We start from the raw sequence: 14,080 nt of genomic DNA on the forward strand, positions 1-14,080 counted from the left end.
ACTAATGAAATAGACCTTTTGAGGTTCCATGGGATGTCCACATAATCAAAGTAAAATCTCCTGAAAAATACCACGTGGCATTATTGCTAAAAAATAAAAAGTAAATATACAATACAAAGAAATTATAAATAATAAGTAATATATAATATAAAAATAGAAATATTACATTGAACATTTATTATAATATTAGAAGAAGTAAATATAAAATATAAGAAAAATAAATAAGAAGTAAATATATAATATAAGAAATAGAAAACTACATTAAAAATCTATCTGAAAAATATATAATAAAAAAATAATAAGTAAATATATTGTATAAAAAATAGAGATATTACATTAAACATCTATCGTAATATTAGAATTTGATATAAAAGCAAAACAATTAGAATAAGTAAATATACAATATGATAAAAAAAATGTAAATATGCAATATTTGAACACATAAATATTTAATATAAAAATAAATAATAAATAAATATAAAATTAAGAAATGGAAATAAATAAATTAACTATCTATCTGAAAAATCTAAAGTAGAATAAATAATAAGTAAATATACAATATAAGAAATAAAAATATTATATTATACATGTATTGTAATATTAGACTAAGTATATATACAATACAAAAAAAATAAACAATAAGTAAATATATAGTATAATAAACATAAATATTACATTAAACATCTAATTTAATATTATCATTTGATATAAAAGCAAAAAATTGGAATAATTAAATATACAATATATAAAAATAAACAATAAGTAAATATAAAATATCAAAAATGGAAAAACTAAAATTAAACATCTATGTGAAAAATGTATAATAAAATAAATAATAAGTAAAAATACACATAAAAAAAAAACATATTACATTAAACATCTATTATAATATTAGAATAAGTAAATCTAAAATAAAAAGAAAATAAATAACAAGTAAATATATAATATAAGAACTAGAAAACTACATTAAACATCTATCTGAAAAATATATAATAAAATAAATAATAAGTAAATATATTGTATAAGAAACATAAATATTATATTAAACATCTATCGTAATATTAGAATTCAATATAAAATCAAAACAATTATAATAAGTAAATATAAAATATAAGAACAAATAAATAAAAAGTAAATATACAACCTTTGCAAAGTTTACCGTAGAGCAGATCTGTCCAAATTTTTTATGATCCCTCATATGGTCTTCTTGAATCAGCTTTTATTTCTTATACCAGTCTCCAGTAAGCAAAAATAATTTCTAAAATATTAAGGGTAAATCTTAAAAAGTTGTAACAGTTTTCTAAAAACCAAAATATATATTATTTCGAAGGGTAAATCTTAAAAAATCTATTTATTTTTGGTCTTATTTATTTCTCTTATATACTAAAGTACAAGTCACTTGGCCGACCAAATTTGACATGTGTAATTTCCTTACAAAGCCTTAAAAAAGTAATCTGTTTTCAAAAAGTTAAAATTTAACATACTACCAAAAAAAAATCAAAACTGTCTTAAGTTCCTTTAGTTTTATGTAACTGCAAAAAAAAAAAAAAATTCCTATTTTTTCTCTAACTTTTATCAGGATACGTTCAAAAATTCAGCAACTCTCCTATATAACATTCAATCAAAATTTTATCTGTATTTTTTCTCTCCTCTTCTTCTCTATTGATTCATCATCTTCTTTTCTTTTTTGAAAATAATTTTCTATGATTCTTTCTTCAAAAGTTTAAGTTGAAGATTCTATCAAATTATATTTCTATTTTGTAACTTGATTTTTCACAAAGGAATGGAAAGTCACAGTTTTGGTTCACAAAGTACTATTGTCACAGACATAAAGTTATTCTCAATGTGAAAATCTATATTTTTATGGAGAAAGGTAAACACATTTGAATTATAATATCTAAAACTGTTTAAATAAATGAAACTCAGTTTTGTATAGACTTTTATATAGCAAGGAAAAATAATTCAAGCTTCTGTGAAACAAAACAAGATAAAAATTAAAAGGGAATTAGAAAAATGAGAGTTATGTTAAATTCTATTATGTCATATATGTGAAGCTCGGTAGGGAGAACATATTCCTATTTCTATTATGTCATATATGTGAAGCTCGGTAGGGAGTACTAAGTATTTATGTATATACTATTTTAAAGTGTGTTAACTCTACTAATCTACCTATGAAATTTTTTGCAGATATATATAAAATGGATATGAAAACGTGTGTGCAGGTATATTCATTTTAGAGATTTTAATCACAGTTAACATACATTTGATATTAAACATGTTCTATGAAATCTGTACTTTTATAAATTGTGCTAAGTTTATGTGCAAATGTGAAATCTATATTTTTATACAATGTGCAAGTTTAGGTGACTTTGATTTGAAAAAAAAATATATGGGATTAAAATAGTAATTTATTTTGATATGATGATAATCATTATAGTTTTATGATCAAAATTTTTGGAATAGTAAAAATGATTGACCTGTGCGAAAGCACAGGAGGTAATACTAGTAAAAAAGAAAAAATTGGGAGAGTATTTGAGCTGCCAACTTTATACCGCTTGAACCAATTTTGTTTTGCTAGATCTGCTAAATAAGCTAGATTTTTTTTTTTTTTCATTTCAAGCTTAGAGCTCTTCTAATTGGACTTGTGTATAAAAGGTAGCAAGCACTAAAAGAAAATTTCATGTTTTCAAGAGAAAAAAAAACAAAAGAAATCAGTTGTAAAGTTAATGTAGGCATCACGAATATTGATAATGTCAGGGTCTGGGGAATAACAGAGGGCGTTGGCCAATGATTCAACTGTTCCTTGCAATGCAAGGTAATAGTTTCTCTCGTTGAATTACAATTAAAACCTATCTCATTAATCTCTGACATGAACCTTAATTATTTTGTAATAATGATGATCTCTGTAGAGAGGACGTGATGTTAAAGAAATTTGCATGTGTTTTCTTTTTTGTTTTCACTCATCTTCAATTCGTGTCTCTGACAGCAGATTTGATTCGACTCGATCAGCAAAAACTATTACTTTGAAGAAATCTTGGGAAATAGAAGTTTCCTACTAAGTCGTATCATTGATTCAAACAAACGTGGGCAATGTGTTCGATGGAATGCCTCAGAGAAACCCAGTGAGCTGTATGGAAGTATGAATACCCTGAATCTGTTCGCACACTATTAATGAGTTGACTATTGGTGAAAAGATCTTATTTTGATTCCATTTTCTTTACTTTTAATCAGAGTTTTCAACGCTTAGCAGACTTTTATTAGTTTATTCATTCTTTTGTGCAGTTTTTTATTTCTCTGTACAAGACCGGATTCTATGGATGAGATCACGTATTCACACGTGCAGCTCGAGTAATGTATACGTGAGTTTTGTTAAAGTTATATATATATTCAAAGATTTTGACTATTAGCAGCTTCTTCTTCATCCTGAAATTTGCTTGTCCTTGTTTTTTAAGTATCTTTTACTTGACAATGGCTCAAACAGGTGCAGATGATGATGAAAAGGCACAGTCTTTACAAGCTGAGTTTGCTTCTGGCGATGACAAGGAGGAGCTTCGGTCGCAGTGGGCTACAGTTGAGAGATTACCTACGTATAAAAGGATTACTACTGCTCTGTTTCAGAGAAGAGATGAATCTTCGGATAAAGGGAGAGTCATTGATGTTACTAAACTTGAGGCTGCTGAGAGACATTTGCTGATTGAAAAGCTTGTCAAACAAATCCAGGCTGATAACCTCCATTTACTCAGAAAGATAAGGAAGAGAATCGATGAGTAAGCCATGTTATAGTTATCTGTTTATGTTAATGTGTTTTTATCACAACCTTTTAATCCGTTGTACCTGTAGGGTTGGTATAGAGTTACCAACGGTGGAAGTGAGGTTCAGTGACCTTTCTGTTGAAGCGGAATGTGAGGTAGTTCATGGAAAGCCTATCCCCACTCTTTGGAATAGTGTCAAAGGCATACTATCTGTAAGTAACATTAAATGTGTTTGCTACATCGATCTGGAAATGGAGGGCTGTTGCCGTTTCCATGTTCTTTACGGAAGGTTGTTTCTCTGTGTGGCTAATTCAAAAACACTTGATGGTTGTTTACAGGAGTTCATCTGTTCAAAGAAAGAAACCAAGATAAGCATCTTAAAAGGCTTGAGCGGTATCGTAAGGCCTGGAAGGTAAATTTATTCAAGAGGCAGTTTCCTAATAACTTATGTTGCAAGGAATAAGAAATGAAGGGTGATTGGCTATCTTGTGTAGTGCTTCTTTTCCTGTAAAAATATTTTTATCACCGAGTTAAAAGATGGATTGGTCTTGCTCTCAGAATGACATTGTTGCTCGGTCCTCCTGGTTGTGGCAAAACCACTCTGTTACAGGCACTTTCTGGACGACTTGCCCCTTCAGTAAAGGTGTGACTAAAGAAGTAAATGCATAAGCCTTCTGAACAAAACCTCTTATAGTGTTATCAGAGATCACAAGTGGTTGTCTTCACTTTACAGGTTGGAGGAGAAGTAAGTTACAATGGTTGCTTACTTTCAGAGTTTATTCCAGAGAAAACGTCGAGTTATATAAGTCAAAACGATCTGCATATTCCAGAGATGAGTGTGAGAGAGACGCTCGACTTCTCTGCGTGTTGCCAGGGCATCGGAAGCCGAATGGGTGTGGACCAAATTTCTAATATTTTTCCTAATTCGCTGGACTCAGTTTTTACATTAACAAGCCATGGTTGATTCAACAGAAATTATGAAGGAGATCAGTAGAAGGGAGAAAGTCCGAGAAATTGTTCCAGATCCTGATATAGATGCTTACATGAAGGTATCTAATGAAAGATTGCAATTCTTCTTGAAACACTTTGAAAACGTAAAGAGATCTCAATTTGCTCTTTTATCTTTACTGTGACAGGCAATATCTGTTATAGGTTTGAAAAACAATATGCAAACTGACTATATCTTAAAGGTATGCTGCTTACTTAAGTTTCTGACCATTTATCCCTATTCCACAGTTAACATGATCTCACGAATCAATCTTTCAGATCCTGGGACTCGATATCTGTGCAGATACACGAGTTGGAGATGCCTCGAGGCCTGGAATATCTGGTGGCCAAAAGAGGAGGTTGACAACAGGTAATTTCCTTTTCCTACAGCCATTCACAGTCGTCTGAACAGAGCTATTAAAATATCTATGTCGCGGCTACTAGGAGAACTGGTTGTGGGTCCAGCTACGACTCTGTTCATGGATGAAATATCGAATGGTTTGGACAGCTCAACTACGTTCCAGATAGTGTCATGTCTCCAGCAGTTGGCGCATATAGCTGGAGCCACCATATTGGTTTCACTTCTTCAGCCTGCACCAGAAACGTTTGAGCTTTTCGACGATGTGATTCTGATGGGCGAAGGAAAGATAATTTACCATGCTCCTCGAGCTGATATCTGCAGATTCTTTGAAGATTTTGGATTTAAGTGTCCAGAGAGGAAAGGCGTTGCTGACTTCCTCCAAGAGGTATGGGACTAAAATAGACCATATCTGGTGGAGAACCTTAACCATTTACATGATTCTGCTGCAACAGGTTATGTCTAAAAAAGATCAAGAACAATATTGGTGCCTGAGAGACAAGCCCTACAGTTATATATCTGTTGATTCATTCATCGACAAGTTTCAAGAATCAAATCTTGGGGTTCTGGTAAAGGAAGAACTCTCCAAGCCGTTTCAAAAGTCTCAGTCTCGCAAGGATGGTTTATGTTTTAGAAAATACTCATTGGGTAAATGGGAGATGCTTAAAGCTTGCTCGAGGAGAGAGTATCTTTTGATGAAACGCAACTCTTTCATTTACTTGTTCAAATCTGGACTGGTAACCTTCCTTCTACTCTCTAAAGAAGGTTCCATCATTATTTACCATTCTATGCTCAACCCCCTTTTTTTTCTGCAGTTAGTTTTCAATGCGCTAGTAACAATGACCGTTTTTCTACAAGCTGGAGCTACGACGGATGCTCGTCATGGGAACTATCTTATGGGTTCTCTCTTCACTGCTCTGTTTAGACTTCTTGCTGATGGGCTTCCAGAGCTCACTTTGACTCTCTCTAGAATGGGAGTGTTCTGCAAACAAAAAGATTTATACTTCTATCCTGCTTGGGCATATGCAATCCCTTCAATTTTCTTAAAGATACCTCTTTCGGTTTTTGACTCGTTCCTTTGGACATTACTCACATATTATGCCATTGGTTACAGCCCCGAAGTCGGAAGGTAGGTAACTTTATTTTAGTTTTTTTAAAACTAAATCCAAAACTCAGTTCGAGTAAAACTGCTTCTAACAGTAAGTGTTACTTTCCTTCAGGTTCTTTCGACAGTTCCTTATCTTATTTACATTCAACATTTCGTGTGTATCAATGTTTCGCGCCATAGCAGCAATCTTTCGCACGTTTGTTGCTTCCTCAATCATCGGAGCTATCTCTGTATTGTTTCTCTCATCATTCGGAGGCTTCGTTATTCCAAAATGTAAGTTTCAGTGGTGATTATAACCATGCACTTTGTGAGGATTAGTTAACCAAAAAAAGGGGTTGTATATTTCAGCGTCCATGCCTGCTTGGCTGGAATGGGGATTTTGGATTTCTCCATTGTCATATGCTGAGATTGGTCTAACTGCAAATGAATTTTACGCTCCACGGTGGAGAAAGGTAAATATAATACTTCAGAAGTCTTTCACATTTTTTCTTCTAGCAACTCTAGTTTTCTTGATCTGCTACATCTTTTGCAATAGTTAATCTCTGGCAACACTACGGCCGGGGAACAAGTGTTAGATGTACGTGGACTGAATTTCGGAAGGCACTCTTATTGGATAGGTTTTGCGGCTTTAATCGGGTTTATATTCTTCTTCAATGTCCTCTACGCATTGGCTTTGACATATCGGAATAGTAAGTTCATCACAAATGACTTTATAACTGGTTATTCAATTATATCTTTGACAAGAACATCTCTTGCATGTTAAGATCCACAAAGATCCCGTGCTATTGTCTCTCATGGGAAGAATATTCAGCCCTCAGACGAAGATTTTAAGCCCTGTCCGTCCCGAGCTAAAACAGGTATCTTTTTCTTGTAGTCTGATACCTCTTCTTCAGTTTTAACTTGCCGTTCATTCAAAAAAAAAAAACTAGCCATTGACTGACATATATTTTAATATCTTTTGGTCCATTTTGACAGGAAAAATCATCTTGCCTTTCAAGCCCCTCAATGTCACATTTCAAAACGTGCAGTATCAGATTGAGACTCCTCAGGTAAAATTATACTTATATTTTCTCAAGCAGAGCACAAGCTTACATGTAACTCATGTCCCTCTTAGGGAAAGAAGCGGCAGCTTCTCTCGGATGTGACAGGCGCATTGAAGCCCGGAGTTCTCACATCTCTGATGGGTGTCAGTGGAGCTGGTAAAACGACTCTTCTTGATGTCCTTTCTGGAAGGAAAACACGTGGTGACATCAAAGGAGAGATCCGAGTTGGAGGGTATCCTAAGGTTCAAGAAACTTTTGCACGAGTATCAGGTTACTGTGAACAGTTTGATATTCATTCTCCTAATATAACAGTGGAAGAGTCTTTGAAATACTCTGCTTGGCTTCGACTTCCCTATAACATCGATTCAAAGATCAAGAATGTAAGTAGTCACATTCTCCAAAAAAGAGTCCACAACAAGGCACAGACAGCATTTTAATCTGACTATATATACTCTGGATGTGGCTTCAGGAACTCGTCAATGAAGTTCTTGAGACAGTCGAGCTTGAGGATATTAAATATTCCATGGTGGGACTTCCAGGAGTTAGTGGTTTATCCACAGAACAACGCAAAAGGCTGACTATAGCTGTGGAGCTTGTTGCTAACCCTTCCATCATATTTATGGATGAACCTACCACAGGGCTAGACGCAAGAGCCGCTGCCATTGTTATGAGGGCTGTGAAAAATGTTGCTGAGACTGGGAGAACGGTTGTTTGCACGATCCACCAGCCGAGCATAGATATCTTCGAGACATTTGATGAGGTAAAACGGCTAAAACACAATTGACTCTAACCTCATACGCTAAACTTCCTCTGCAGCTTCTTATTACTGTAATTGCAGCTGATCCTAATGAAAAACGGGGGACAGCTTGTCTACTATGGCCCTCTTGGAAAACATTCAAGTAAAGTTATAGACTACTTTGAGGTCAGTTTCTGGACAATACTAGACTGCTTTCATCCTAGGCTATTTTTTTATTTTTTTTCACGAAATAACTTTTTAGAGTAACTATTTTATCAATAGAGAATTCCTGGAGTTCCAAAGATCCAAAAGAACTGTAATCCAGCCACCTGGATGTTAGATATTACTAGTAAATATACAGAGGAACAACTTGGAATGGATTTTGCACAAGCATACAAGGATTCAACTCTGTACAAGTGAGTCTTTGTGCAGCAATCCTCATAATGGTTTGCATCCGTCGGTAAAAACTATTGTTCTCAGTGTTGTTTTGTTCGGTAATTTCTTGCAGGGAGAACAAACTGGTGGTTGAGAAACTGAGTTCTTCGTCTTTGGGATCAGAAGATTTGAGCTTTCCTTCGCGTTTTTCACAGACAGGTTGGGGGCAACTAAAGGCTTGCCTTTGGAAACAACATTGCTCGTATTGGAGAAACCCTTCTCACAATCTCACTCGCATAGTCTTCATGTTTCTCAACTCTACGTTATGTGGCCTTCTCTTCTGGCAAAAAGCTAAGGACATGTAAGTCTCTGTTCCCTATTTTGAAATATAATTGTGAGTTGCGAGTCTCCACCAAAAATTCAAGTTAATCAGTCTGTGTTTCTTTTTTACTCTGCAGAAATAATCAGCAAGATCTTTTCAGCATATTTGGCTCAATGTACACTCTAGTAATCTTCTCGGGTATAAACAACTGTGCAACAGTGATGAACTTCATTGCAACCGAACGCAACGTTTTCTACCGTGAAAGGTTTGCTCGGATGTATTCCTCATGGGCATACTCATTTTCTCAGGTTAATAGATCTTGCTTTCACTCCTATTATTAGATGCCAATACTTTTGTCGGATAGCATCCAGAGTTGAATCCTTATATGGCTTTGCAGGTCCTTGTTGAGATTCCATACTCATTACTCCAGTCCCTTCTATGTACTATAATCGTATATCCAATGATCGGTTACCATATGTCAGTCTACAAAATGTTTTGGAGCTGGTACAGCACTTTTTGCTCGTTGCTTGTCTTCAACTACTGTGGCATGCTTATGGTCGCTTTGACGCCTAACATCCATATGGCATTGACTCTACGGACGACTTTTTTCTCCATGGTAAATCTGTTTGCTGGCTTTACCATTCCGAAACAGGTAAGCCCCCCTTCTCTCTCATGCCATTTTCACAAATAACCAAGATATGAAGTATGTGTTCTTATAGACATTTCTTTAGGTCTTATATGTAGCTCAAAATGTTTCTGCATTGAATGAAATTGTATCATATAAGAACGATATTATGGTGCCTTGGGTTGAAATCAAGTTTCAGACTTGTGAACATGAAAAATGTAAATCTTTTTCCACAGAAAATCCCAAAATGGTGGATATGGATGTACTACTTGAGCCCCACATCATGGGTGTTGGAAGGCTTACTGAATTCGCAGTACGGAGATGTTGACAAAGAGATAATAGCATTTGGTGAGACGAAGAGAGTTTCAGCTTTCCTGGTGGATTACTTTGGTTACAGACATGACTCGTTGGCTCTTGTAGCGTTTGTCCTCATCGCTTTCCCCATTGTCGTGGCTTCTCTTTTTGCCTTCTTCATGAGCAAACTCAATTTCCAAAAGAAATAGTTTCAGTTTTTTTGTAATTATTTGCAAAGCCCTGGTCCTAAAAAGTCTTGGTATCCATTAACACGGTTCTACTTCTATATCTCAGGCTGTCTTGTACAGTATCTTTTGGTGAAGAGCAATTATTTTATCTTATTCTCTGTCCGGCTTTGTGTGTAACCAGAGGATTTTGACCTTCGGGTAGGAGGTCCTGTCCTGCTGGTGTCAGAAATGGAGAATTAATCTGTGTATATTCATGAAGGTGAGGATCTATATATACACAGATTAATTCTCCATTTCTGTATATTCATGAAGGTGAGGATCAAAAAAAAAAAAAAAAAAAAGAAGGTGAGGATCCATGGATACTTAGTAATAGAACAAAGAAATACAATAAAACAGAGTGTATTATGTAATGGGCTTATTGGCCGTATAGCCAGATTTCAAAGACAAATGAAGAAAGTAACAATGATTTTGACGTAATTTATTATCAGACTTTTTGGCTTGATTTTACCCGGTTATACCCCTTACCATAACAGGTTGCCGGTTCGTTGTTATAAAGTGAACGACGTGGAGAGTTTTTCTGCCATAGTAACAATCACATATAATAAGGATCGTTGTACGCAGCGGCGATCCGAAAATGATGACAAATACTATTCCGATTGTATTGCTTTCCATACTATGTCACGTACGTGGAATGGTTTATTGTAAGTTCATTTACAATGGAGTGATGGTATTCTTAATTTTAGAACCGTAATAAGATGCATAGTGAAAGTAAAATACGAAATGGTTTATAGAAAGTCAAGCCGAGTTCAGTAGACGAAACTTTCCGTTTAACATGAGTCAGATGGAATGTAATATATATTATGAACGTAAATAGATACATGCGAAGAATCTTCTTTCCATTCCACATGAACTACATAAAGTAGAATAGGTGTATGCACATGACCCAAAATAACCACTTATGTAGACGCTGATGTGTGCGTTGTGCAGAGATGATGATTTATTCCCTACAGTTAATGACCACTAATGGATTACAACTATTCCATATAAAAGATTAGGAGGAAGCCACGCAAATAGGTGGAGTTATTAGAGATGTTTTACTGTGCAGAGTTAAATAAGTGGTGTAAATTAGAACGTGTACCAATAAGTGTTGTATTCCATCTAATTACCACTGTAAGTCCATCCGAAGGAATTTAACTATCACTAAACCCTACATAAAAATATAAACTCTAATCCAATGTCAACTTCAATCTTCCATAAACTAAACCATAGCCATTAATCACTAAACCCTATATGGAAATATAAACTCTAATCCAATGTCAACCTCAATCTTTCATAAATTAAACCCCCAAGTAACATGCATTTCCATTTTACATGAGCTATAGAATATAAAATGTGACAAATGATATAGCACAGTACATATATATATTGTTTAAATTTTGAAGTGTCTATAATGTTGACCACAACCATACCCTCTGACCTTCGAAATACTAAACTCTAAACTCTAATCACTAAACCATAACACAAATATAAACTCTAAACCCAAATATAAATCTTAAACCCAAATAGAATGGAACAAAATAAATAACATAGTACATATGAGTGAAATTATGAAATGTATACGATTGCATGTAAGAAGTTAATGTTGACCCTAACTGTACCCCTTCACCTTTTAAATACTAAACCCTAAACTCAAATCACTAAACCTTAATCCAAATATAAACCCTAAACCCAAATATCAAAATCTAAAAAGTGCATGTGTAATATTAAATTATATTATGTAATATTACACTATATAATATAGATTATAGTACAATTTTTACAGGTTCAAAAACATGTAACGATAGTTAGAACCTAAGGAAATTACAAACTATATTTCTAAACAAAATAGAGCACTTTTTAGTAATCGTCAAATGAAATGGAACCTGATGAAATAGTATAGTAACATAATATATCGCATAATAAACTATGTTTTCATATTTCGTCTTCACTCAGTGACAAATCTTGGATTGGGAAGATGGATGCACGGAGCCATAACACTGTCGTTCGGGGTGATGCTCCTCGCCGCCTCGGCTGTAACTGGGGTGGCGCACTGGCGGTTTTGGAAGAAGAGAAGGTTAGAATTTTGGGAGAAGTTTTTCGATCGCAAAAGACTCCCAGAACTCAGACAGTAGTGACAATGTCGATCTAATATGTGAATGGAAGCTCCAACTCATCCATGACAAACCTGACGAACAAAAGCAGAACGCCAAATTAATGGTAAGTAGTGTATGTTTATCAAACCAAATATGCAGTGAAAAAAATAGCAGTGATACGAAGCATAATATAAGATATAATATTTTACATAGTTTAGCTACTTTCGGTATAGTATGGAATAGAAACATACACGAAATGGAATAGCAATTTTGTATACTTATACTACGATACTTCATGACGACTAGCTACATGGAATAGAACGATAAGACAACTACAAGATAAGATGTTCCATTTCAGACATAGTTATTAAGCTATTCCATTTGACACAATCAATCAATATAGTTCTACCCCACATATGTTCCTTTCGATTCCAAACATAATTTATCCCGGAGGACTTCGTAGAATCCGACAAACCGGGGAACTTAGACACTCAATCAATTCAGGGACCTCTCTCTACTAGATCCGACATGCAAATGAACTGTTGGGTTAGATTTAACAAATTAGATTAAGCTAGAGCTACAATATTTGAATGGGGGAAAAAGCAGCGCAAGCATATAATCAAAGCCAGACATATGAGAACTTACAATATTGCAACAGATCTCAGACGAATCGCCTATGTAAAAGAGAAGACTAGAGGTTCGCAGCGGCTCCAGCCACAAAAACCCCAATTCAAGCATAACTTAGAATAAGAACATCAGAGAGAGAACCACAACCGACCACAAATTGCAGCAAAGCAAAACATAATTGCAAGTGATAATATCCTCAGTGGAATAGTTGAATGGGATAAGTATACTATTACATTTCAAATGGAAATCAGAGTCGAAATATCATACTATGTGTACCGACTGAGAATTTCTAAGCAATGATATTCCATGCATCTTCCCCTAAATTACTACACTACTTATTTCGCAACACAGAGAACTTAGTGGGAGAGACTAATTCTGAATCGGGGACGATCGAATTCACATCAGCCGATGATACAGACTTAGAAACTATAACACTTTGATTATGAGATGAGCCCCAAATTGAAAGAAAATAAACACATAGGACGACACGGTGAAGAGAATCTACAAGAGAGAAGGAGAACTTACGGGGGGTTCAGAGATCGGAGAAGAATCGAAGGGGTGAAATTGGGTAGAAAGGGTTTCTTACTACCGCCGCTGAAATCCTAACCAAGAACTGTAACGCCGAAGAAGATTAAAAACAGAGAACGGAGGAGCTGGAAAAGATGTTGATTGCATGCAGAGTGGAAGCGATGGATGAAAGCGGTGCTGGAGACCGTTTGACTGCAGCAAAATTACCAGAGAAGTTAAAAGGAGAAGAAGTGAAGAAGGATGAGACACTGAGTTATTTTTGTGGGATGAATAATTAAAATATTTAATTATTTTTCTATCAGGTTGAGCCGGTTGTTTTTAGGGGTATTACAGTATTATTTTATATTTCTAACAGCGTCTATAGATTCGTTAGGTTAAATGGCTACATGGTGAATATTGGTTTTTTCTGTGGTTATAGCCCCCAATTACCCTTATGTAATCTCATGGTAATCTGAATATCTTAAAAGTATCTAGTCAGACATAAGGTAAATGAGACATTCAGAGCTCCATCTATCATAAATGGTGAAAAGGATTAACACAATCATTTTTCTCGAAAACTGAGTAATAGAGACTACAGTTAATGGACATGGAAACACAAGGTATCAAGAACACCTTATGCAAAAACACCCGAGCCTTGTAGAAAGTTGCTAAGGTTCCGTATGGTAAATAAATAGAAGATCTTTCTACTTTTCAGTCATGTTTTCCTTCATATACCTGCAGTGTATAACCTTTTGTTAGCGAAATAGTTCGAAAACAGAATCTTAGATACAGCTGATCTGTATCAACTTTAATTGTTGAGGTCAGAAGATTGACAGTGTGAAGTGCAACTGAACTTGAATCGTGCACACCACCGTGACATTGAGAAGAAAATCATCGATTTAGCAGGCCAAGACTGTTTCTGAAGTCATGATCCTATGGACAACATACCGACTTCCATTCAGCTCTCAACATTGATGACGGACGTTTACAACCACAATGTAAAATTGCACTGTCCTTGTGAGATTT

The 14,080-nt window shown here is 34.8% G+C and overlaps 1 protein-coding gene across 2 annotated transcripts; it reads left to right on the forward strand.

Annotated features, from left to right (window-relative positions):
- The first annotated feature begins 3,387 nt into the window (after nt 1-3,387).
- LOC106411689 (ABC transporter G family member 41) lies at nt 3,388-9,941 on the forward strand. 2 transcript variants are annotated; one of them, XM_013852533.3, is made up of 24 exons: nt 3,412-3,767; nt 3,841-3,964; nt 4,091-4,164; nt 4,311-4,395; nt 4,486-4,645; nt 4,725-4,801; nt 4,889-4,942; nt 5,019-5,109; nt 5,184-5,485; nt 5,553-5,834; nt 5,913-6,226; nt 6,318-6,478; nt 6,554-6,657; nt 6,741-6,894; nt 6,970-7,062; nt 7,181-7,254; nt 7,320-7,628; nt 7,718-8,008; nt 8,087-8,170; nt 8,267-8,400; nt 8,493-8,720; nt 8,818-8,989; nt 9,079-9,333; nt 9,543-9,941. In XM_013852533.3, the coding sequence occupies exons 1-24, from the start codon at nt 3,469-3,471 to the stop codon at nt 9,807-9,809; spliced, it is 4,188 nt and encodes a 1,395-aa protein (XP_013707987.2). In that variant the 5' UTR covers nt 3,412-3,468; the 3' UTR covers nt 9,810-9,941. The 2 variants fall into 2 exon arrangements, with proteins under 2 accessions (XP_048636868.1, XP_013707987.2); XM_048780911.1 differs by having other exon boundaries at nt 3,388-3,767; nt 3,841-4,164; nt 5,553-6,226.
- Nucleotides 9,942-14,080: the final 4,139 nt, after the last annotated feature.

Source organism: Brassica napus, chromosome A5 (genome assembly GCF_020379485.1).
Source record: "Brassica napus cultivar Da-Ae chromosome A5, Da-Ae, whole genome shotgun sequence".
NCBI lineage: Eukaryota > Viridiplantae > Streptophyta > Magnoliopsida > Brassicales > Brassicaceae > Brassica > Brassica napus.